Source organism: Vespa velutina, chromosome 3 (assembly GCF_912470025.1).
Source record: "Vespa velutina chromosome 3, iVesVel2.1, whole genome shotgun sequence".
Taxonomy (NCBI): domain Eukaryota; kingdom Metazoa; phylum Arthropoda; class Insecta; order Hymenoptera; family Vespidae; genus Vespa; species Vespa velutina.
In genome coordinates this window covers 3,304,556-3,331,209 of record NC_062190.1, presented here as the reverse complement: position 1 = coordinate 3,331,209, position 26,654 = coordinate 3,304,556, and the positions used below count along the sequence as shown (strand labels likewise).

At 32.3% G+C, this 26,654-nt stretch overlaps 1 protein-coding gene across 28 annotated transcripts in view; it reads right to left on the bottom strand.

Annotated features, from left to right (window-relative positions):
• LOC124947990 (sodium channel protein para) overlaps positions 1-26,654 on the bottom strand; it is a 58,134-nt gene that overhangs the window by 28,957 nt on the left and 2,523 nt on the right. For 17 of the 28 annotated variants that reach the window (XM_047490925.1, XM_047490934.1, XM_047490927.1 and 14 more), the window contains exons 2-12: positions 17,614-17,691; positions 15,821-16,392; positions 15,457-15,636; positions 13,314-13,346; positions 9,253-9,408; positions 8,400-8,605; positions 5,959-6,087; positions 2,369-2,460; positions 1,258-1,470; positions 976-1,036; positions 353-662 (exon numbers count right to left, since the gene is read on the bottom strand). In XM_047490925.1, coding sequence (XP_047346881.1) covers positions 353-662; positions 976-1,036; positions 1,258-1,470; positions 2,369-2,460; positions 5,959-6,087; positions 8,400-8,605; positions 9,253-9,408; positions 13,314-13,346; positions 15,457-15,603 — 1,347 coding nt within the window. In that variant the 5' untranslated portion in view covers positions 15,604-15,636; positions 15,821-16,392; positions 17,614-17,691. Of the gene's footprint in view, positions 1-352; positions 663-975; positions 1,037-1,257; positions 1,471-2,368; positions 2,461-5,958; positions 6,088-8,399; positions 8,606-9,252; positions 9,409-13,313; positions 13,347-15,456; positions 15,637-15,820; positions 16,393-17,613; positions 17,692-26,654 lie in introns of those variants that run through there. The other 11 variants (XM_047490931.1, XM_047490945.1, XM_047490951.1 and 8 more) reach the window with 3 other exon arrangements.

The following is a 26,654-nucleotide window of genomic DNA, read 5'->3' as shown; positions in this document are numbered from 1 at the left end:
ATTAAAAATCAAATAGATATCTCAAATCCAAGAGAAAAATAAAGAAACTAAAAGGTAAAGAAAAAAAAAAAAAAATAAACGTCAAAGGAAAGTCAAAGGACAATTACGCGTATGACTTTCGACGGGTCTAAGGACCGTATGCGGGGTCTTGTAAATAATAGGAAATAATCACATAATGATTACGAATCGTATTAAAACGACGTGATCTAAATGCAATTATAAATTGCAAGATAGATCGAATCGTCGTCCATCGATCCTTAATCAATGGTACGATAAAAAAAGAAAAAAAAAATAATATTTCAATTTTCCTAAAATTGACAAGCCACCTTTATACGAGTCCTCATTCGCATACCCTTATTGCTTCCTCTTCGGCAGCCTCCTCCTCTTCCGCCTTCTTTTGCAACTCGTCGTATGACATCGCTACGATAGCGAGGATCAAGTTGACGAGATAGAAAGAACCGAGGAAGATGATGACAATGAAGAAGAGCATGTGCCACGGTCCGGCCGATCGTAGTACCAGTTGATAAAGATTTTCCCAATAGTCTTGGGTCATAAGACGAAAGGCAGAAAGTAGAGCCCAGCCGAAGCTGTCGAAGCTCGTGTAACCGTAGTTCGGGTTGTCGCCGTATCCTTGTAAGCACGTGTAGCCAGGAAGGCACTGCCTGTACTCGGATAACTCGGTTAATCGTCTCATCGAATAATAAGATTTAAAAAAAAATGAACGACAAGAAACGTTGTTGATTCGTATTAAAATTTATAGTTTTAACAATTATTAGATTAAGATCGTTTGTATGGAAAAGAAGAATTAAATAAACAATAAAATAACAAAGAAACAAAAGAGTGAAAAAAAGAGAAAGAAACAGAGAGATAGAGAGATAGAGAGAGAGAGAGAGAGAGAGAGAGAGAGAAAGAGAGAGAGAAAAAAAGAGAAAGAGAGAGAGAGAAAGAGAGAGAGAGAGAGAGAAACGAACTTACCCAGCTCCCGACGAATTCCCGCACAATGGCATGTTTCCAGCTTCGTCTACGTACCAATTAGCTAGACAGATAGAAAGAAAAAAACAAAAAGAAGGCTGCGTGTCATTGATTTGTATATTGGATGGCTACAGAGAAAGAAGGAAAGAGGAAGAGAAAAAGAGAGAAGGAAGGAGAGAGGGAGAAGGAAAAAAGAGAGAGGAAGAGAGAGAAAGAGAGAGCAAAAAAAACAAAAGTAGATGAAGAAGAAAAAACGTCCCAATGATCGGCAACCGGCATACGTACTTTCATTGCTAACGAATCTCTCCCAGTTCTCGTCGGTGAGATTACCCCAGGAGCTGTTCGTTGGAAAGTTCTTTATACACTTTTGCGTTAGGACCCCCATGTAAATTTGAAGGCCCATCAGCGCAAAAACGGAGAGGGAGAACATCGTCAGGATTATCACATCGCGCAGATTCTTCACGGACTCTATCACAGCGCCGACAATGGTTTTCAGACCTACGTAACGATAAAAAAAAAAGAGGACGAAAGTGTTTAAAATAATGGACACGAGTAATTCGTTATCGCGATTACTCGACCACGACGAAAAGCACTTTTTTATAATTTTTCTTTTTTTCTTTTTTTTTGTTCTTTTATCTTTTTACTTTATTTGATTTTTATTTTGATCTATTTTGTTTTTTATTTTTTATTTCTTTTTCGTCACGAAAATAAAGATTATGATGATGATGATGATGATGATGATGATGATGATGATGATAATGACGATATAATGGTGATCGGCTGACCGATGAGAGATAGATATATGTATATATACACATATTAATATTCTATATGTGCGTGTATATATATGTATACACATATATACACATACAAAGAGAGAGGGAGAGAGAGGAGAGAGAGAGAGAGAGAGAGAGAGAGAGTGAGTGAGAGAGAGTGAGAAAGACAAAGAAATAGAAAAAATGAGAGAATAAAAGATAAAACAAGAAATAGTGAAATGTGAAAGACGATGATAATCTTTGATTGATGTTGAACGATTGAGACGGATGACTAATAAATTGAGAAAAGGAAAAAGATTAATCAGACGAAATATATTTGATACGTATTCATGTATATAGATCAGGGAAAAAGTATTTGTGTAAGAAAAACGAGATAACATGGTATCGAGATAATGAACAGAGAAAAGAATATTTCATGTGGCAGAAAAATTTGAAAGAAAAAGAAAATATATATATATATATATATATATATATACACTTATATAAATACATATATATATATATATATATGTATGTATATATAAAAAAAAAGAATGTAAAAGTAACGACATCGTGATGAGTGTCTAGAAAAAATCATCTAAATAATCTGCATCTACACCAATTCTATCCTCTAAGCATACCTGGTACAATAGCGACAGTCTTCAAGGCTCGGAGGACTCGAAATGTCCTAAGAGCGGCAAGGTTGCCTAGATCTATGCCCATCGTCACATAACTGCAATACACCCGAACATCACACATATTACAGTGATACAAACAAAAAACCAAAACGTTTTGAAAAGGGTTTTGAACGAGGTGTAGGATGGATAAGGGTGTTCTTTTTTATTTTCTTTTCTTTTTTTTTTTTTTGAGGGAAATTAAGGACGTAAATAAGTAAGTTACTCAAAAAGGTTATACTCGCTACTTCCTATTGGCAAAAATCCAAATTTGCTCGATAACTGCGCGTATCCTTTAAAATAACTATCATATACATATATATAAAATATACAATATATAATGTATAATTTATAATATTGTATATATTAATTTTATACATATATGTATATATATATATACATATATATATATATACATATGCATACGTATGTATGTAAATATATATGTATATATATATATATGTATATATATATATGTAAATATATATATACATATGCATACGTATGTATGTAAATATATATGTATATATATATATATATATATATATATATATATATATATATATGTACTGCATGCACGACATAAGGAAATATATAATAGGTATCACGAGACGAGTTCGTTCCTTCTGGACATTCGCAACGAGATCTAGATCGAAATCGAGATCGAGATCGACAAATGATCTGACGACTCGATCGTGAACTCGAGACGAATAGACCATAAAGCGTAAAAAGATAGAATCGAATCGATAATGTTACGATCACGTTTGATCATTGATCGATATGATAACGTAATATTTATATCGATCGTCAATCTTTACGCTTAATATTACGTATACGTAACTAAACTACACAATTATCAAGTGGTTTATTGTATCGACGTATACACACAGTGACGAGTGGCTGATTGAGAACGTTTAGTGATTGTTAATTAATAACGCGATATGGCTCCTCGAGTATTTATTTCAAAGTGGTATATCTTTTTATTTATTTATTTATTTATTTATTTTTTTTTTTACCATTTCTACTCATTTTTTTCTCTCCAAAAACGTTGTTAAATAATGGGTAAACGAAAAAAAAAGATCATTGCTCGTGAGCATGATTACTATTGATAAGATGATTCCTAACGCTAACAAATATCGGTTTGATACAAGATTAATTTATGTCTACATTTAATAGGATTTATGAATCACATGTATAAAACATTCAACGTTAGTGAAATTGAATGAAAAAGATGAAAATAAAAAAAAAATGAAAAGAAATAAAAAAGCTCTAAGTCTTTTTATTTTCATGATGAATTGCTCGATATTCCATTGATACCACTTCGAAATATGTATATGTGGATTACGATTACAAAAAAAAGAAAAAAGAAAGAAAGAATGCGGACAAATAAAAAATAAAATAGAATGAAATAAAAATGAAAAGAAAAAAAAATCAAAATTGGAAAGAAGCGTTTAATGATCGTTCTTAATCGCTAATTCGCCACACCTGTATACACGCGATATGTAAATATAATACTAATCTAATGAAATTACGATGACAATAAAATTACGCCTCGACCGAGGTTTACTAGCGATAATAAATAATTTCTATCCCTACCTAACTATACTAATTCATGTACCTATACGTCTATACGTGTATATATATGTATTGTATTGATATGTATGTATCTGTGTTTTGTTCAATAAATTTCCTCGATGTAAATGTAAATATGTGAATCGAATAATAGATATAGTTTTTTCAAAGGTTTGTCTAATGAGTATAATGTATGTATCTGTATGCATAAAATCAGTGTGATCTGTAATGATAATGAACAAAATATATACGTATATGTATATATATATATATACACATATATATATTCATATACACATATACATATACATGTACATATACATATATATATATATACACATATATACACATATATATATTCATATATATATATATATATATATATATATACATACATATATATATATATATATATATATATATATATATATCAGATAAAAATCAGTGCTACACAAATTTGAATATAGCGTATTTATAAAACGTATCTAGCGAAGAAATTCTACTTTCATAACCTGGAACATTTGACTTGATACTAATTAGCGTTTTTTCGGGTAACGCTTCACTGACCCGCAACGGGTCGTACGGCGGTCGTTGTGATCTTTGAAATCGGTCCAGCCACCGCGACGCGGCTAAGATCGTCGTCGTGCCACGAATCTACCCGTCGAACTAAAGGGACACAGGAAACAACGTATTTTACAGACTAAACGAATGAGAAAGAGAGAGAGAGAGAGAGAGAGAGAGAGAGAGAGAGGGAGAAAGAGAGAGTGAGAAAGAGAAAAAGAAAGACTAAAGGAAATGAACAGAGGATCAGAAAAGGTGAGTCAGACGTTTGCACGTGCTAAACATATTGTTCTTTTTTCTTTTTTTTTTTTTTCTTTTTTCTTTTCTTTTTCTTTTTCCTTTCTCCCCTTTCTTTCAAATTAAACAAATTTATGAAACGTGCCTCACGCTCTCACCTCATTCGATATCGACTAGTGATAAAAATGATATTTATGTGGGTATATACATGTATAATATCTTTTTGATTAAAGAGAGAAATTAGTAGCAGAGATTTGTTTAGGTAGATTCGTTGGTGACATTTTTCTTTATAATCTGTTTTCTACGCTGTTTCTTTTTTCTTTTTCTTTTTTTCTTTTTCTTCGTTTCTTATTTTCTTTTTTTCTATTAAAAAAATTCTTTTTCGATCAAGCCATTATTTTACACAAAAATACACGCGTCGTATGTGCTTAAGTATATACATATGTAGGTACATTATATTGTGTACACACACACACATACCGATTAAGACGCATAGTATGTACTTAGGTAGATTAAGTGAATCAACGCGAAGAGAAAGAGAGAGAGAGAGAGAGAGAGAGAGAGAGAGAGAGAGAAAGCGTCATTTCTAAGATTATTTAAAAATGAAAATAGAGAATACAAAAGAAGGAGATTAAAAAAAAGAAAGAAGACAAGAAAAGAAAGAAAGGGAAATGAAAATTTGTATCGAAGAGAAAAAAAAAAATAAAAAGAAAGATAAAACTAAAAGACGTGCGTATACCTCTCTTCTCTCTTCGATTTCGATATCGCGTAAGATATCGTACGACCTTAAACTCGAACACGATTCATGATCCCAACGAACGCCAATGCCCAGCGAGAAATTACGTTTTCTCTTTTTCGCGTACCCATTTATTTTATTTATTTTTGTTTTGTTCTATTTTTTTTGTTTTTTTTTTTAAACTCGTCTTTCTCATTCGCCACACGTTATACGTGCTCAGCGCGTACAGACCATATCGATATACACACATATGAACGTATATTATTTTTTTTTGCTTTTTCTTTTTTGTTTCTGTGTTCTTCTCTTCTTTCGTCTATTATGTTCTCTTTGTTTTTGGGTTTTTTGTTTCGTTGTTTACGTTTTTAAGTTTTTATTTTTTTTTTTCTTTCTCTTCAAAGTACGTTTTTTGCTTTTTGTTCACTTTATAAAAAATAAAGTTTTAACTACTCACGCTAAAGCTATAACTACGAAGTCGAGCCAATTCCATGCATCTCTAAGATAGGTAAAAGGCTGCAGAATGAAACCCCTCGCCATCACCTTAACAGCGGACTCAAATGTGTAGATGCCCGTAAATATCACTCTGAAAACAACAAATACACCACTCAGCTTTAAATGCGATTATATTCTTCTACCGTTTTTTTCTCTAAGGGTAAAAGCAGTAGTAATAGTAATATATATATATATATATTTTTTTTGTAAATTAAATTTATTTTTCTTTATTTCTGTTTTTCTTTTTTTGTTCCGCTTTCTTTTTGTTTCTTTAATTTCATTTACGGGTGTTGCGTGAGGAGTGCGACGCGGCCATTTTGAAAGAATAGTGGCTAAAGCAATATGGCCGACCTTTTTTTTTCCTCGCTTCTCCTTCGAAAGATAAAAAGAAAGAAAGAAATAGTGAAGGAAAAAGAGAGTAGGAGATAGATAGAGAGAGAGAGAGAAAAAGAGAAATTTTTAACTTTAAATTTTTAATTTCTTTCCTTTAATGACACGTCGCATCTACCAAAACGCATCACATTATTTAATTTATTCTCTACCAACAAATTAAAATACTTATCCCAGAGATCGGTACGTGGACAAGTGACAGCTACGGATATTACAATGTCGAGCTCGATTCTCTCTCTCTCTCTCTCTCTCTCTCTCTCTCTTTTCGTCTTTCTCTCTTTCTCTTTCTATCTTCATCGAATAGAAAACAATACTTTGACATCGGTGAAGCAACAACGATAGAGAGAAAATGTCTTTCTAAATGTTTAATTTAGTTATTCCTCAAAGTTCAAAAGATCGAATAAAAGAGAGAGAGAAAGAGAAAGAGAGAATCGGCTACGCCTAGACTACCACTAAACAGACTAGGACAAAACTTACCAACGGAATACAATTTGTCACAAAATGTCTACTGTGATTATCGTGTGTGATGTATGAATATATATAGTACATATACAAAATATATAAATATATATATACTTACATATGACCTAATATATTGCCATATATATATATATATGTATATGATAATAATAAAGAAGGTAGCCTTGAAAAATTTAATGTATCATTTATTTTTAACTTAAAAAATATATCTATAAACTTAACTTAAAAAATATATCTATAAACATAAAAAAAATATATACATATTGGTACATATGTATATAAAATAGGCCACTTTCATAATCATTGCATATTTAAATGCATTCTGTATATGTATATATATATATATATGTATATGTATCGGAGCTATAAAGCATATAATATGTATTGAATATAATTCGAAATCTCTATATTATAGTCTTCCAAGTTGACAAGTTCAAGGGATTACAAGCCATCGATGAGATAATTCTACCTAATACGCGTTCTAAAGCCGATAAGTGAAAACGTGAGATAGAGATCGGTCGATGAGCGAGTTACTAGCCGGGCTAAGGTTACGATCGACTTATACTGGTTCTTTTAGACGGAAAAAGAAAAAGAAAAAGAAAAGATACATATATATATACACACACAGGTGTATGTATACATATACACATGTGTATATATATATATATATATATATATATATATATATATATTATATATATATATACATACTATATTATAAGTATGTGTATAAAAGGAAGGATCTTTGATCGATCTCAACCTATACCCGTGTATACCCGTGTTGTCTACAATGTACTAAAAATGTTAGGTTCGTGTGATCGGAACGAATAAAATATATAGATAATAAGTCTTGAAAATTTTTATAAAAAAAAAAACAAAAGAAAAGCAAAAAATGAAAGAAAAAATTATTTCTTTTATAGGATCAATAGGGAAATGTTAACTGTGTCGGTTATCAAAAAATATGGATTAGATTTCGTCTAGATCTAATTAACATTTAATTAAAGATACTTAATCGCTACGATATGCGTATGAATCTATCGTTGATGCAGATGGAGGAGTTAAAGAATTTTTTTGGTTTTGTTTTTTTTCTTACTTTTTCTTCTTTTTTTTTCGATCACTCAAATCGAACTTGTAATATCATAACATAATATTTGTTTTCTCTTTCGAGTTCGAGTTTCTAGGGGGGAAGGGGGGGAAGGTATTAGGACAAGAGCGTGTGGAGGTAGTGGCGTTCGGTGCTGTGCTTCTATATATTATAATAAATTGTGTTGAAGAAGGGTTCGAAAAAGATAAATAGATAAATCGAAATAAAATGTAAAAGTAAAAAAAAATAAGAGATAGATAGATAGATAGATAGATAGATAGATAGATAGATAGATAGAAAGAAAGAAAAAGAGAAAGAGAAAAAGAAAGAGAGATTAAAATGTTAGAGTACGCAGATATAGAGAAAGATAAAAGGGAAATAGAAAATTAAGTTTCTACGTAGATATAGATGATCAAACGAACGACGAAAATCGAAGAAAAAATACTTACTCGGTGGACTCGATGGTAGGCGTTGTGGGCATGATCATGAGTATGCAGTTAACCAATATCGTAGTGATGATGAAGAGGGAGAAGAGTGGGTGAACCAGAATGTAGATAGCCACGCGTCGTATCGGGTTGAATGGATCGAGGATCCACATCGCGTCGGTCGCTGAGAACCTAAATATATCCTTTCCCTTGCTGACGACGACGAAGGTCTGCTGAGTTAGAAGAGAGAGAGAGAAAGAGAGAGAGAAAAAACAAAAGAATCAAGATATACGATTATTAATAAACTTTCTTTTTTTTTTTTTTTATTTCTTTTTTTTTAATTAATTTATTTTTTTTTGTTCGACAATAATTACTAGAATAATCGAAAAAACAAATGCGAAAATTAATGATTTTGTATAATATTACATATTACATTTTAAATAATATATAATATTCCATAAATATATACATATATATAACTCCTGTATTATATATTATAATATATATTATATATGTATATAATACTATAATTCTCTTTGAATATTATATTTTATTATATTATATATATTAATATTATACTATTATTATCATTGATAGAAGTAATATATTACATAGCTTATAAATATATATATATATATATATATATATATTTATATATAGGTTATTATATATTTATATAATAACTTTTTTAATACAAAAAATAAATAAAAATAAAAATAATAATAAAATAAAAAAACAATTATAATAATTTTTGTAAAATAATATTTTTATTATGAGTTAAACGAAAGAGAGAGAGAGAGAGAGAAAGAGAGAGAGAGAGAGAGAGAGAGAGAGAGAGAGAAAGAGAGAAAGAAAAAGAAAGAGAAAAAGTTTATACCCTTTGATTTTGATAGAAGGTGTCGATATCCTCGAGAGGTGTGGAGGCCAACTCGGGTGGAAATACGTTATGCAATCGAACCGGGATCGGTGCTCCTTGTTCGAGCGCCGGATCCGGTTGAGGACCCTCGTCCTCGTCCTCGTCGTCATATCGTACCTGTGAAACGAAACACCAAAATGTCAGAAAATCTTCCATCAATGTGATTTCCTATCTATAACGTCGTGTTCCTTTGCTCTAACTCGAAAGGATCTTCTTCCAAGTCATTCCTCTAATACGATCTATGATTTCTTTCCTTTAAATATGCTTGAACGATTCTAAATCATTTGGTGACAAATGAAAAAAAAAAGAAAAAAAAAAAGAAGGATTAGAAAAATAAGCAGGAAAATTTTTTTGTTTGCTTTTTTGTATTTTTTTCTTTTTTTTTTAGAACGGTTTCAATAAAAACATTGGAATGGTTATTGGTATTGTATTAATTTCGTAATCGTTGGAATATAATCGAATTTCTTATTCTATAGAAAAATTAATAAATAAATGAAATATCCAAATAATTATATATAAGAAATAAATATATGAATAATATATAATACATAAAATATATAAATGTAATATAATATAATACGTAAATAATATGAGAAATAAAATTGTATGTGTAAAAAAGTAATTAAAATAAATTATTATTGATCAATGTTGATCGTTGTATTGTAAATATAATATTATTTAAATACAAAATTATATAAAAATATAATATATAATACCATTTATTTTAGAAAGGATATATAATTAAAAAAAAAAGGAGAAAAAAACAAGAAGAAAGCGACAATAAATTAATGTTGATAAAAATAGTATTTTTGAATCTTTTCGATCTTAAATATTCAACAAATACTACAAATTCATACACGCATAACCAAACCATCGTTCTAATCGATACTATAATAAAAGTTTACTTGAAGATATACGTTATAATCCGCTTCTAAATCACAGCTCTATTAGCTTTTCAAGCGTTTTTTTCTTTTTCTTTTCTTTGTCGTTATTTGCATACTACGAAAGGACGCCCTGTATATCGACAAGAAAAAAAACAAACAGAATAGAAAGCTTACAAAATTTGTTGAACTTTTGATATTACTTATTTTGTATTTACTTTTCTTTTCTATATTTATTATTTCAAGGACATCCATTCGTGTCTGTTTCAAAAGCGACTACGGTGACCAGTGAATGTAAAAAAGAATTATATTATATACACAATATATACATATATGCATATATATATATATATATATATATATATATGTATGTATGTATGTTTTTACGCATATGCATGTGTGTTAATAATACGTAATAATAATTCGTGCTAAAAAGCGTCTCCTTTCTTGAAATACGAACCTGAAAATCCACGCAAACCGTAAGATTCGTCTCGAAATCCTGCGACACTCGTTGTTAGTATCTCGCATAACTGCTTTCACCTACAAAACTCGATCTAAGATCGCCTACTTTTCCTCGAATCGAACACTCGAGACAACAATTTGATTTTCGACCTAAGTTTTTTTTACCTAATAGTATCTACCAAATGAAAGCTTTATTGCACAAAGCAAATGTTTCTTTGATTTATGGGACACAGGTTACATAATTTTTTTCTTTTTTATTTCTATTATTAACCAATTAATGAATAATTATATAATTTAATATTTCAATCAATATAAAGATATTAATTAAACTAATAGAATAATAATAAAGATAAAAAGTTTCATGCAAAAAAGTAAAAAGAATTATATTGTTTGTAAATCGCAATTTATTGTTTTTTTATACTGTCAAATTCTCTATGAAATCCAATCAAGAATCGTGAAGTCTAATTAAGCATATATAACAATAATAATAATAATAATAATAATAATAATAATAATAATAATAAAAATAAAAATAAAAATAATAATAATAATAATAATAATAATAATTTTAATATTAATAATAATAACAATGAAGAAAGAAAGTTTCATGCAAGAGAAAAAGAATTATTTTATTTATAAATTATAATTATAATTTTCTTTTTATTAACAATTTTTATATGAAATCCCATAGATCTCTAGGTTTGGCTCTGCAAATCCTAATGTCGATATATTTACATATATCTAAGCAAATATAAAATATATGCATCATGTATAGAAATATATATATATATATATATGTATAGTATATCTAAAATCTAAAATATCAGCGAAGCGTGTGATTACGAAATAAATAAAAAAAAATAGAAAACGAGGTCTCTTGCGCTGAAACGTTAGTGCATCGTGCGTGATCCGTCCTAGATTCTCGCCTATAGTTCGTCTAGCTTCTTATCGCCCGAGAGCTTGCAATCGAGTACATATGTATGTAGATATATACATATAAACAAGTAAGTACATAATAAATATATATATGTTCATCGAGCGTAAGAAAAGAGCTTTTATATAAATCATATATATGTATGTTATATTTCATACATACATACATATATATATATATATATATATATATATGTATGTACAATATATATATATATCACAAATTTTCCTATAAAATTTTTACGATTTGCCGAGAAAAATTATGAAGAAGAAGAAAAAATAAAAACAAAAGAAAAATATTATTCGAGTAAAGAAAAAAAGGAAAAAAGATGTAACAAAGTTTTTTCTTTTCTCGAGTGAAAGCAAGCATTGCGATCAATGGCATTCTTTTTCTACAAAAGCATTTCGAGTGATGTTTGCTATGTATATCGATTAATCGATTGAATTTTTTAATATTGTTTTTATTATTGTTTTCTTTCTACATATTTATTATGATCATGATCGAAATATTTAGCCTGCATCACTCTTACGAATGGTTTTGAAATAAGCGACGGCTGTTTATTACTGCTGCTGTTGTTGCTGTTGCTATTGCTGTTGCTGTTGCTATTGCTGTTGCTGTTGCTATTGCTATTGCTGTTGCTGCATTTGCAATTGATGTTGCATGATCTTTACTCAGGAAATACCCGATATTCGTATTTGATCATCATCACTCTTATCTTTTCAGACAAAGGGAAATCAAGAGACACTCGCGTTAAAGAGCTTACCCAAACGAGTGACGATCAAACAGCAAGCGCTTAGCGTTCTTTCGTGACTGTCCTTGTCTTTACTTGTATGTATGTATGTGTGTGTCTGCGTGTGTGTGTGTGTGTGTCTGCATGTGTGTGTCACGACAAATGTACAAGTGATAGCGGCAACGATATAGATAGATTTCTAATTGTTTCGATTGCATCTATGTAAGTATTATATGTATATAGTATGTGCGTATTTAATATATGTATATATATATATATATATATATATATATATATATATATATATATTAAAGAAAAAAAAGAGATGGAAGGATTTGATCCTTATGAAATATAGAATGTATCGAATACAATGGATGCCAGATAAAGATTCGTCATGTTGTGTCGTCGTCGTTGTCCTCGTGTCGTTAGATCGTTTGTCCTTGAACCGAAATATAGTCGTCGCCACTGTTTCAAATATGAAAAGAAATTTCGTCGAAACACACTAGCCGAACATCGAATATCGATAATGTTCCTTGTTCGATAACGATATATGTAATATACATAGATATGTATCTACATACATGTGACACGCGTTAAAACTTTCTAATGTATATCTATATATATATATTTATTTATATCGTATAGGTATCAAGAGTGACGTTTACGTATATGTATGTATAAATGTGTGTAGTATATTTTCATAGATCGATCTGCGAAATTCTATTGCATTATATTGTAATGATATATATATATATATGAATACACATATATACATGGTGAAAACGTATGTGTGATATAACGTGTTAGAAATGCTAAGGTTAAGAAAGAAATTTGGGTGATAGAGAGATGTGTATATAGAAAGAAAGAGCAAAAGAGAGAAAAAGAGAGAAAGAGAGAGAGAGAGAGAGAGAGAAAGAAAGAGTGAGAGAGATAGAGAGAAAAGTTAGAGAAAGATAGAAAGAGTTAGAGAGATAGAGATAGAGCGGGCATTACTTAGCATGACACAACGTCTTACTTCTTTTTTCTTTTTCTTCCGTCCAAAACCTCCCTGAAATTGGAGAAATGGAGAAACAGTGGTTACATACAGAAATACAGAGATATAGAGAGTAACGGGAATGTTTTAGCGTGTGAAAGAAAATAGAGAGAGAGAGAGAGAGGGAGAGAGAAAGGAAGGATAAGATTGATTTTGGTTCAGGATGAAAGAATTTTTTAATGAGCTACAATTTCTTTTTCTTTTTCTTTTTCTTTTTCTTTTTCTACGATGACGAATTTAGGAGAATAGGAATACGATCAAGAAAGAGAAAGAGACAGAAAAAGATACAGAGCTGGGAAGATGTAATAAGGCAACAACAGATAGATGTATATATATAGAGATAGAAATAAAGGGGTAATATAGCATCATATAATATATAATACATAATATAGATCGTTTCTACGATACAAATATACGAAGATCTCGAAGCACAAAGGCAAAAATGCGAGGATCATTTGGGATCGAAAAAAGGAACGATAAGTAAAGGTAACGTTTATGGACGATAATAATAATAATAATAATAATAATAATAATAATAGCAAATAATTATAATTATAATATATATCGAAGCCTATATCGGTTAGAAAGCACTCCCTTTCTCATCATTTGATTTGCTTACGAGCGAACAAACTCTTCTTTTTTTTTCTTCGTTATCTTAACTATATTTCTTATCTATTTCTTTTCTTTTATAGAAAAAATTATTTCCAAAGATACACGAAATTTTACTATTGTGGATAAGAGATAAAGAAAAAGACGTAATGAGAGAGAGAGAGGGGGAAGGGAGGAAAAGAGAGAGAGAGAGAGAGAGACAGCTAGCATACCATCGATTTTACATTATAATAAACGTACGTTGATACAAACACAGATAATGACATTGCAAAACATCTAGCTTTAACACGCGGGTACAAATTTTTGGGTACACAAAAAAATACAATAGAATACAGGTATTACTTGATTACGGACACTGGCAAATATATATATTACCTCGTTCACATAATAAAATAATTTCTTTTATTTTATTTTATTTTATTTTATTTTATTTTATTTTATTTTATTTTATTTGTTTTATTTTCCTTAAACTTCAGAGGGAAACAAAGAGAAAGAGAAAGAGAAAGAGAGAGAGAGAGAGAGATAGAGAGAGAGAGAGAGAGAAGCAAGAAACAACGAACACGATTGCTATACTTCATTAGAACAGTGACAATCATTCGTTAACACCGGCAAAAAAAGATAGTTAATTGGTAAACACGAGAAATAGTACAAGGTTAATTGTCATTCTTCGTAAATTGCCTAACAACAGCTGGGCAAAAGATGGAAAACAAAATAAATAGATAAAAAAAAAAATCGGAATCGCGTCCGAGGAAAAAAAAGATAAGAAAAATAAAAAAGATCTTCCTAGACGAGTTAACATAGATCGTGCAAAAAATCCAATCCTTTTTAAAAGGGCCTATCTTCTCTCTTAGGTTCAATCTTATCAATGAATGAACGCGCTGAACACTTGAAGAAATTGCAAGTGCTTACCCTCTTACCACCATCACCACCGCCATCACTATCATCAATCTGAACTTCGTTCGTTAATCACCATAAAAAGAAAAAAAAAAGAAGAAGCAAAAAAAACGCAATCTCGCGGTAAAAAAGTTTCAAAAAATGAACTATGAGAAAAGAGACATTCGATGATGAATTCCTCTCGATGGTGAGAACGCTGAGAATGATATAAAAATCATTCGCCTTGTTGTCTCCATAACTATTTATCGATTTGGTTTGATCGAATGTATGCAACAAGAAATATGATAAGAAATAAGATGTGATTGGAATAATTATTTTCTTGGATAGGAATTAGAAACAAAAAAACAAAAAATCAGAGAATCAGAGAAAGAGAGAAAGAGAGAGAGAGAGAGATAATTAGATAAACAGATAGATAAACAGATAGATAGAGAGAGAGAGAGAGAGAGAGAGAGAGAGAGAGGTAAAAAGAGACAGAGAAAAGGGATCGAGAGTGACCATGAGAACTGATCGAATACGAGTAATTACTCCGAACTATAGTCATGAAAATAAAAGGAAGTAAAGTAAAATAAAATAAAATAAAGGATATATCTGAAAGTGGAAATCGGCGATACGATCGAATTACCTCTCCTTCCGCTCTCTTCTTCTCGAGTTCCTTCTGCTTGGCATGTTCCTCGGCGATGCGAGCCTCGATCGCTGCCAGGGACTCCCGCGTGAACGGACGGAACAAACTTCTTTCTTCCTCTGTTATAGAGTCAGACTCTTCGGACATTGTCTAGGCTGCGCACAGCTTCCTGCCACCTTCCTGCGCATATAAGATTAAGAAGAAGGAATAACGATGAGAGTGACGATGAAAATAATGATGATAATGAAGATGACGACGGTAATGATGATGTGAGATACACTTGCTGCTGATCAATTTGATCGAAAGTTTCTGTTCTTTTTTTTTTCTTTATTTTCAGTTTGATAATCTTAAATGTATTACTCACTTTTTGATCGGTGCTAACAGTTCCTGAAGTGCCGTGTGTGCTCGTCCCACGAAGAAGTAGGAGAGTAAAAACAGAGACCCAGTTGTTGGTGCTGCTGACAATTGTCTTGATTCCAGGGCCGGTGATTCCTCGGCGTCGATACGTCGGAACTCCTCGTTCCGTGGATAAGATTAAACGACGCCGTTACGTTAGATCGGACGGATAAAAACGCACCTCCTTGCAGCACCTCGACGACCTCCGATTTCCCGGCAATCAGGAGCTCGCACTTACAGCGAGCTTTCCCTCTGATCTCGTTGCTTCTTCTTCCCCTGATACTGATGTTCTTCTTGTTATATGTTTTCCTTCTTATCTCGCTAACACTGTTGTTGTTGATGTTGCTTCTGCTGCTTCTTCTTCTGTTACTGATGCTGGTGCTGTTGCTGCTGCTGTTGTTGCTGCTGCTGCTACTGCTGCTGCTGATACTACCTGAATCTCGTTCCGACGAAATGGCCACGAGAAATGACGAACGCGCTGCAGCAGTGCGTGCTATGTCAGGGACCGTCCAACGCGAACCAAGATTTTTCATGTCCGACCTATAAAAAGAAAAAAGATATTTTTTTCGTTTATTTTTTCTATTTTTTTTTTATTTTCACTATTCGCTAAAAATAGGTATACATAAAACTTTTTTTGTTTTCATATAAATTTCGTGAATAATTTTTCAATTCTTTTAATAGATTTTTAAAGGATATATTTGTTGTTAAAATTCTTTTTTATATAACTTCCGTACGAAATGATAGAAAGATAAACAGAAAGAGAGAGGGGGGGGGGAGAATTTTTAAATCGAATAATTTTTAAATCTTTTCTAATAGATTTTCACATCTACGGAAATAGATCATAACGGAAAAACTTTTTCTCTTTAATCATTAATATCTTTTTCTCTCTTACAATGTATCCAAAATATATAGACATTTCTCTAATTGAATAATTCACAATTATTTTTAGTAGGATTGTTCCAACGAAAAAATTTTCTTGTTTATTTTTCACATCTAGTCTCGTGCGAGACGCCACGTGGTTACCAATCAAACGATGTTGGAAAAGTTTTTCACAAAAAGTTACTTCCAAGCATACACCTCATCATTCTTTGAAACTCGTTCACGCAATATATTTACATATATGTATATATGGATATATACATACATACATACATACGTATATAAATTCGATAGGAAGCTTCCTACGTCGATTAGCTCGTACAGCTATAAAATGAATCGAATTGCCAGCTCATCGTTCTTTTGGAACATAGTCGAGTTACGAAGCGAATAGCATGGCAAAGTCACATATGGCGATGCTCGCGAAACTCGTCCGACGCTTGGAAACATTGATTTTCCCGCGAAAGCAAGAGAGAAAGAGAAAAAGAGAGACAGACAGAGAGAGAAAGAGAGAGAAAGAGAAACTGCAGTCTCGTGAGCTCACTAACGAACTTTTTTCATTAATATTTGGTCGGAGAAGCTAAAGAGAACATTTCTGTCGAGATCATAACGACGCTTCATTTATATTTCAACCAAAGAGAAAGAGAGAAATATATATATATATATATATATTTGTGTATAAAACTGGGATTATTCGATTCTCCTTCAGTGTATCCAATATTATATATGTATATGTATATACGCACGTATTATATATCAATTATTTCAATCAATTTTATCAATCGATTTTTTTTACCCTTCCCTTTTTTTGTTTTTCTTTGATTTTGTTCCTTTCTTTCTTTTTTTACCTTCTCTTTTTTTTCTCTTTCGAATTTATCTACTCACGTGTGAATGAAGCGACGGGTGCGATCAATCCGTTATCCGAAATAACATAGTCTGCTCTTCGTGTCGGTCGATTCTTATCTGCAACACAAAAATGAGGACAGTGGGTTAAAATGCTGACACACCCCGTTCCTCGTAGATACCTCTGCATCTAACGGCCATCTTTCTCCCGCGCGGATCATCTATTATTTCAAATTTAACCACGCGTTACTTTGATATCCTTTTTCTTAACGAACTTTCGTATTTCATTATAGATAATTCTTATCATTAGATTATTACTTTTTCCTATTCGTATTTACAATAAAATCATTGAACTTTAGTCCAATTTTATGACTCTAAAAAAATTTTATATGTCTTTCACGTATATTCATTACTAACCTGAATGTTTTTCTTATTGATTATGATCATACTTAATTTCAAAAGTTTAAATTGCTTATTATTTTTTATATTTATCTATCTATCTATTTATCTATCTCTATCTATCTGTGAAAAAAGATTAAAAGTAAAATTTGTAAAATTGCGCGTTCAAATGAAATATAAAAATTTATGATTAATTATAAAAGCAAGAAGGTGTTTTTGTTCGATTTGTCACATGCAAACGGTAGAAAAAATAATTGCCTACTTTACCGTGTCGCTCGATACCATTCAAGAATCATGGAAACTTTTCTACTTTCGCGAAAGTAGCATGGAACCGTTCCCATGTTTACCAAGCAAGCAATACAGTAGAATCTCGATCGTTCATGTTTTAATGGCAAAGGTAGCTTAATCGGATAATCCACTTTTTTGCGATAAACATAATTTTTTTGTTTACGATACGAGTTTCTAGGATTTGAAAGAAGTATAATTAATTCAAAATAATTCATTGGTTTTTCTTTTTTTTTTTTTTTTTTTTTTTCTTTCTTTTTCTCGTTGATGACAAATAACTCATCGAAAAAATAAGATCGAAATGTATTTCGATCGATGTTAATCAACGATCTAACTATTTACTTATACACTGTCGCATTCGTGTAACTTATTTTCTACGTAGAGAGCGAGCTGTTCTAGATTAAAAACTCCACGACCTTGTGCATTCAGGCGACCCACTTGGGCACGACGAACTGGTACACCACGTTAACATAGAATCGACTGTCCACACTAAACCGTCTATTACAGGTGAATCGTCAAACACGTTCTAACGTATCTCTCTAAACGTTTTGATGGATCTAACAATGAGAAAGAAAAAAAAAGAAAGAGAGAAAGAAAAAGAGAAAAAACATAAAAAGTTACGACCTGATCGGTGTAATCCTTCGAACAGCAGTGAAAAAAAATTTATAAGAAATCTTTTTTCTCGATTTATCACGTCTACACTTTCGACTACAATAATCCAATTAATACTTTTAAGAAAAATAAAAGAAAAGAAAGAAAGAAAAATAAACAAATTCTTCATTTCATTCTATCTTCCTTTTGCTTTTTCTCCATTTTTTCTCTTCTTTGAAAAAAATTAAAACAAATTAATCTTCCTTTAATTCTTACCTCATTTTTTTCATTTTTTTTTTTTTTTTATCATAAAATTAAAACGAAATATTGAAAAGAAAATAATGGTGGAAAGTCTCGAACATGAGCGGAGGTAAGGTGTCGGTGGTCTTTGACCGAGTTTCGCGCGGTCGATCATATTCCGGCGGAACTCGGTCACACGCTTATGCATCGGCATCGTCGTCGTCGTCGTCGTCGTCGTTGGTAATGGCGGCGTCGCGGCGCCAAGAGAGAATCCCTCAACGACACGAATCCGTCTATGTAACACCGTTAAAAAAAGAAAGAAAGAAGAAAAAAAAGAAAATTTATGGAAACGAAAAAAAAATAAAAAAAAAAAAGGAAAAAACATAAGACAAAGTTTCCCTTCGATATCATTGAATCGACTGGAAACGAAAATACACGATCGGTTACGAACACGACCGAGTCGTAAACTATCGTGAAATTATATCCCCACACGTCTCTCATCTTCAATTTATCCCACCCCGATCCCCCATCCTCGCTTCTTCCACTACCACCAATACTAACATCAGCCTCCTCATCGTCTTTCTCTTCCTACTATCCACGACTCTGGACGCCTTTTAATTTGATTAGTAATCCAATTAGAGTGACATACTCCTAGCAAAAGAAAGACACAGCACGAGTACCCTTTCACCCAGGGATCATCGTCGCCGTTGTCGTCGTCGTCGTCATCGTCGTCGTCATCATCATCGTAGAAATACAGGTTGGATCAAAAATTCTTAGATGGACCAAAACTTCCTAAATGATTTTGCAAATTAATTCTTTCCAAGACTTTTTAGAATTGTACTTAGTTAGCTTGTAGTTTTACAAACTAACAAGCTAGTCTTGTGGTTTCGCAATCTAAAGAGGAAAAAAAAGAAATTAGTCTGAAAATACTCGAAAAAGAGTAGATTGATTTTTAAAATCACCTAGGAACTTTTGATACATCCTGTGTATTTCTACAAACAGTTTTGTCAATTTACTACTTTTTTCTTTCTCTTTCTCTCTCTCTCTCTCACTCTCTCTCTCTCTCTCTCTCTCTCTCTCTCTCTCTCTCTCTTCTTATTGTTTTTTCCCTTTATATTTGATTTCATATATTTTATCTTTCTTTAATTTTCCTTTCTATATTTTTTTATTTCTTTTTTACTTGTTTTATTGACGATCTATCGAAGAATAGAAAACGTTTTAGTAGAAGGAAATAAAATAAAATAATAAAAAAAGAAAAAGAAAGAGTTGTAAGAGAATCGTATGTATGTATGTATGCATGCATGCATGCATATACGTATATATATGCATGTATATACGTTGCGACGGAAAAAGGAGGTCGCTTGTCGAGCGAGTGAGAGAGCAACGCATTTACGATCGAACGTTGGTTACATATATATATATATATGTTACATATATATATATATATATGTAACCAATATATATATATATATATGACTTTAAAAAAGTTCGAAGTTTTTAAGGGAAATCGACCTAAAGAATTTTGGTACGCACACGAGGAAAAGAATGAAAAATGTAAGGGAAGTTATGCTTCGAAGATAATACCTATAAGATAGTTTTATATGTGAATATATACGGATAAATCTACATATACATATACACCCATATATATATATATATATATATATATATATATATATATACTCATATATACTTCTCTTAACGTCTTTAGAAAATATTTTATAGGGTAATGCTTTTAAATACGTTTGCCAGTTTCAATGTGGACGATCGATATACCGCGTCAAGGCGTACGTATTAAATCTCGATAAATTTCATGAGAATAAAAATTTCATGAAAATAAAATTTCGCGAACGAAGAGTTCGCAATTAATCGTTAAGTTATTTATAAGCTATTACCGAGGTTAACGATCGCAAAAAAGATAAAATAATTTTAAATGAATTTCAAAATGATGATGTTATTACGTATTAAAACAAGACGTTTCACGAAGTGAAATTTTCACGTGTATATTTTGTCAAGATAAAACGACGAAAATTTTTCGTAACGTATTGCATTACGATTTATCGAAACATATTCTCGTGTGTGACCTATCCGCCATCTTGATGAAAAGCAGAGCGTACAGTGGCTCCACCGGAAGCCACCGGTAAAGAAAATCTATTCCTATCTTCTCTCTCCCTCTCTCTCTCTCACTCTCTCTCTCTCACCCTCCCTCTCTCTCGCTCTCTTTATCTCTGTCGAGCAAGCGATGTGGCGCGGCGGCGGCTCGATGCCGACGCCGACGTCGCATGACGTCACGAATCAGGCCGGGTACGTTGCGGAAAAACGTTGCCATGACGACGAACCACTGACGCTACCGTCGCCGTTGTCGCCGTCGCCGTCATCGTCGCCGGCGTTGCCGTCGTCGCCGTCGTCGTCGTCGTCGTCGTCGTCGTCGTCGTCGTGTCGTTGTCATCGTCGTCGCACAACCACAAACATCACTACCATTACTATTAACACTAAAGCTAACACCACGAACACCATCACCATCGCAACTACTAGTACGTCTCGACGTTATGTCTAAACTCTCTTATCGAGAATTTTCAATGACGAAGGATTCCTCACGTTGAGAAATATACTTACCCGTAGACTCGTCGTCGTCGTGATCATCGATCGATTCGACAAAATATAATATAAAAATGAGAATAAAAAAGGAGTAAAAAAAAAGTATTCAAAGAAACACGACACATATTCGATCGAATACGTGTTCAACGTCGACTATATAGATATATAGATATATATATATCGTATATCGTATATAGATATATATAGATATATATATATATATGTGTGTATATATATATATATATATAGAGAGAGAGAGAGAGAGAGATACGTGTGGTTAATGCATTTTGATGGCGGTGACTGTTAATTGTCTGATACGAAATTGACTTGTACTACTTCCGCGCAATTACGTCACGAATCGTCCACGCTACCTCACACGATCTTTTTCCAATTTCTTTTTTTTTTTTGTTTCTTCCCTTTTCACAATTAATATTTTTTATGACGATTGAATGTTATAAATTGTTACGACTACGTTGATGATTCTTTGAAGACTTATTATAAAAAAAAAAAAAAAAAAAAAAAAAAAAAAAAAAAAAAAAAAAAAAAAAAAAAAAAAAAAAAAAAAAAAGAAAAGAAAGAAAAAAAGCATACCAAACAAAACATTCACAAATAGTGTAATTTCTCAAAGTAACAATTTGATATAAAAAAATGTCCTTAATGCGTTATGGTAGAACAAACCGACCGACTAACCTCCAATCATATTAAAATCCACGCCTGTTTTCATGGTAATTTCGATTATAATTAAACGTTCAGGATTAATGCCGCATAGGGTTTTGTCATTAACCGAAAGGGGATTATTTACAAGCCCCTTGTTCGTGGTTTGCGATCATATATGTGTATATGTATTCTATGTATATATGTACCCAACGATCAAGTTAAAGCCGATGACTCGGCGCACTATTGGATTAGACGAATCGTTGTAAAAAATATTATTCATCTTTAGTATTATATATATATGTATATATATATATTCCGTTTACGTTCACAATATAAAAGAGAAACTCAAATATAAAATATAAAATAAAATTATGTGATACTCATACGAGAGAGATTATCATTTGTTCCTATTTACTCAATTACAATATTTATTATTTAAATTCATTATATATGTTTAACGAATGTATCGAGTATCTTTAAATCTTACTATAAAAAATAATATAAGTCAAAAAAAAAAAAAGAAAAGAATAATATAAATTTATAATTAAAGTATAATATCCAAATTGAAAAGCATACAATAATCTATATACAAACAAAACAATATATCTATATATAAAAAAAGTGTGATAAAAAAAGAGGCAGAAGAAAATGGAAAAGAAGTAACACGATCGAAATAGACAAAGAAAGAAAGAAAAAAGTCGCATAAACAACACAGTCGTATAAATTTCTATAAAACGATCGAGAAAAAAGAAGAAATTGGATAATAATTAATAATTGGTCGAGTTATAAAGGAGAAAACGTTTAGAGAAGATTATCCTACTTGAGGTAGTCGAAAAAATCGTGGGGCGGAATGTCTAGCCGTCGTTCTTTTTTTTTCCCTTTTTTTTTCGTATGAGAATAATCGATCGCGTATAAACCTGCACTCTTCGAAGTACGGTCGCACTCATCCCGGTACACTTGCACTCGTAAGTCAGTACCAAAGCAAGCATGGAGAGCACCTGTTGCTCCCCTTCGTTCGTTCGTTCGTTCGTTCGTCCGTCTATCCGTCCATCCGTCCGTTCCTTTCTTCATCCTTTCATGGCTAACCCTTTAAAAAGCCCTACTACCTTACAAACTACTTTCCACCCTTCCTATTTATTTCCTAACTTTTGTCGTGTAACGTAATACTAATATCGTTGCAACGAGAGAGGTAAAGGAAAAAAAATTTCTAGTAGAGAAATATAAAAAGAAAAAAAAAAAGAAAAAAGAACAAGATAATAAAAATTAGATTTGAAAAAAAAAAAAATTGAAAGAAAGAGAGAACACGAATTAAAATTTGACAAATTTACATTGTTAAACGCGGTGCATCATTATTATGGTACTTTCTATGTAAAAAGAAAAAGAAAAAAGGAAAAAGAAGACAAAAAGAAAGAAAAAAGAAAGAAACAGCAATATTAATAAAGCCATTTCACGATTGACGTTATATCCTTCGTTATATTTTTCATTTTTTCTTTTTCTTTTTTCTTTTTTTTTTCACAAAAATTCAAAAACAGAACGAAAAAGAGAGATAGAGAGAGAGAGAGAGAGAGAGAAAGAATAAAAATTCAAACCAATTGACAAATTACATTTATCACGCTTATTATCATTCTATTATCGAACAAATATTAATAAATAATCATTTAATGATTACAGCAATAGAAATCCTTCCTCATTTTTGAGGTTGCGATAAAATAAAAAGAAATAGAGAAGATTCGAGCGAATTCGAGTCAGTGGAACGGGCAGCGAGCCAAATCTTTGCACTGCCAACGCCAAACCTGAAGCTCTTATGTACTTATTCAAAGAAGAAAGATTAAAAAAAAAAAAAAAAGAAAAGAAAAAAGAAGAAAATATTTCACCGATCTAAAAGATGAATCAAAATAACTTGAAAATAAGAATAGTACAAAACAACGAACATCGGGATCGTATCTTTCCTTAATATTCCGAAGTTGTTAATAAATGATATCTACGAAGGTGGACATTGAAATGATGTGTATGTATGTGTATGTGTGGAAAAAAATGAATTGAAAGATACGTTCGTACGTCATACTAGAGGAGGATGTTCGTGCGAGTCTCTTCAGAAGGAGCAGGACTGGGCATAAATCGGTCTTCGCGACCTCTGACATTACGTGCGAACAAACGATAATTTATTTACCAAAAGAGATAAATTTACTAACTTCTACGGATAAAAGAAAACAAGTCACCAGACTAGTACGAGTAGAGAGCGAGCCGATTGATTTTTAGCTAAACTTGATTTTAATGACGATAGTCTAGGAGTAGAAGGAGTCTAGGAGCAGGAATAAAAAAAGGAGAAATAGATTTTGTTCATCGTTATTTGGAAAAGAAAAAAAGAATATTTTAAGTAGTATAGCTCAAGCACGAGTACGGGCGACATGACATCAGTATACATATTCTCTTCGAAAAAGAAAAAGAAAAAATAACACAAATAAATGGTTTCGACATTCCAGTAATAGTAAGGCATGTACGTATATATATATATATATATATATATATATATATATATATATATATGTATATAATATGGTAATAAAGACATGCAATTGATTTGATCGATCGATGGTGGAGAGTTTGAACGAGTAGACATTGAAATTGACGAACTTTCGTCAGGAGAGAGACAGGCACACGTTATCGTATCACGCCTCTTCTCTTGGAATGCTTCCAAAACAAGCCGGAATCGGTAACTCGGTCGCGTTCTTAACGCGTGTCCTTCCTATACTATTCTCTCTTCGGAAGTAGTCCTAAGAAAAGAGATAGAGAAATATAAAGAAAGAAAGAAAGAGAGAAAGAGAGAGAGAGAGAGGGAGAGGAAGAAGAAGAAGAAAGAGACGGATATTGCAAGTCAGACGTGTCCTCAGATTCTTCGTTGCGATATACGCATACCCTAGAAAGGTCCTCACGAATGGTTCGTCTGTTGGAAAGAGAAAGAGAGAAAGAGGAGAGACGCGAGGCCCTCGTTGGTGATCGATATCGCTGTTAGACGTTCAAGCAAATCGTGCACGGCCCGTATCGATCCCGCAATTTTCGCGCAAAGGAAGGTCACCGAGAGCGAGAAACGAGCACGCAACTTGCGCGTATTCACTGGGGAAGTAATTTTCATGAAATGAAGGAGGAGACGAAAGAGAGAGAGAGAGAGAGAGAGAGAGAGAGAGAGAGAGAGAGATTGAGGAAAAAAAATAAAAACTTGGAAAATAATCAAACTAAAATTTTCCATGGTTCCTTACAATTATCTTTCGTAGTAAAAAGAAATAAAAAAAAAATAAAAAAAATTAGGTTCGTTCGATCCGTAAGCGCAATGACGATGTCGATCGATGTATCGCAGAGTCTCTTTTGCGCGAGTGGCACTTCATGCGATTCGATCGCGCGCGCTCCACTCGAATAAGATGACTTTCTCTCTCTCTCTCTCTCTCTCTCTCTCTCTCTCTCTCTCACTCTCTCTCTCTCTCACTCTCTCTCACTCTCTCTCTCTCACTCTCTCACTCTCTCTCTCTCTCTCTCTCTCTCTCTCTCTCTCTCTCTCTCTCTCTCTCTCTCTCTCTCTCCCTTCCTCTCTTTTTCTATCTATCTTGGATTTTCAAGCAGACGTGCTCTTCTCAAAAGAGGCATGCTTCTTAAGAGCACTCTCTTCCTGTCTCCCTCTCTCTTTCTCTCTCTCTTACTCTCTGCCTTCTGTCTCTCTGTCTATCTCTATTCATCTCATGTCAACACGCCTATTTGCACGAGACATAACGACGACGACGACGTGGCCGTGGTTCCACGAAGAAGGGTGCCGCTATATTAGCCAAGCTAGAATAGAGTGACATGATGGCGCCACCATCGGGAGGAGCACCACCGCGCCGCCCTACACCACGCGGCTCGACTACTTTCCATCGAGTCTGAGCACACTTGGACGCTACTACTTCAAGTAGTAGAATCAATGACTGGGGGCTGGCATGTGGATAAACTAGAAACACACGGACGCGTCACCATGCAAAAAAACTTATAGAGAGAGAGTGAGTGACAGAGAGAGAGAGAGAGAGAGAGAGAGAGAGAGAGAGAGAGAAAGAAATAGAAAGATAGGCAAACAGACAGATACAGAAAGACATATAAATGGCATACTTACGATCGGAAGAAAAGTCTTTTTGATCCGTTTATCGAAAATTATAATATATATGTACGAATATATAAGCGTATGCATATAAATATGTATATATTTATATATTTATATATACGAATATCATGAATGAGAGAAAGAGAAAGAGAGAAAAAGAGAAAGAGGGAGGGAGAAAAATAGGGATACA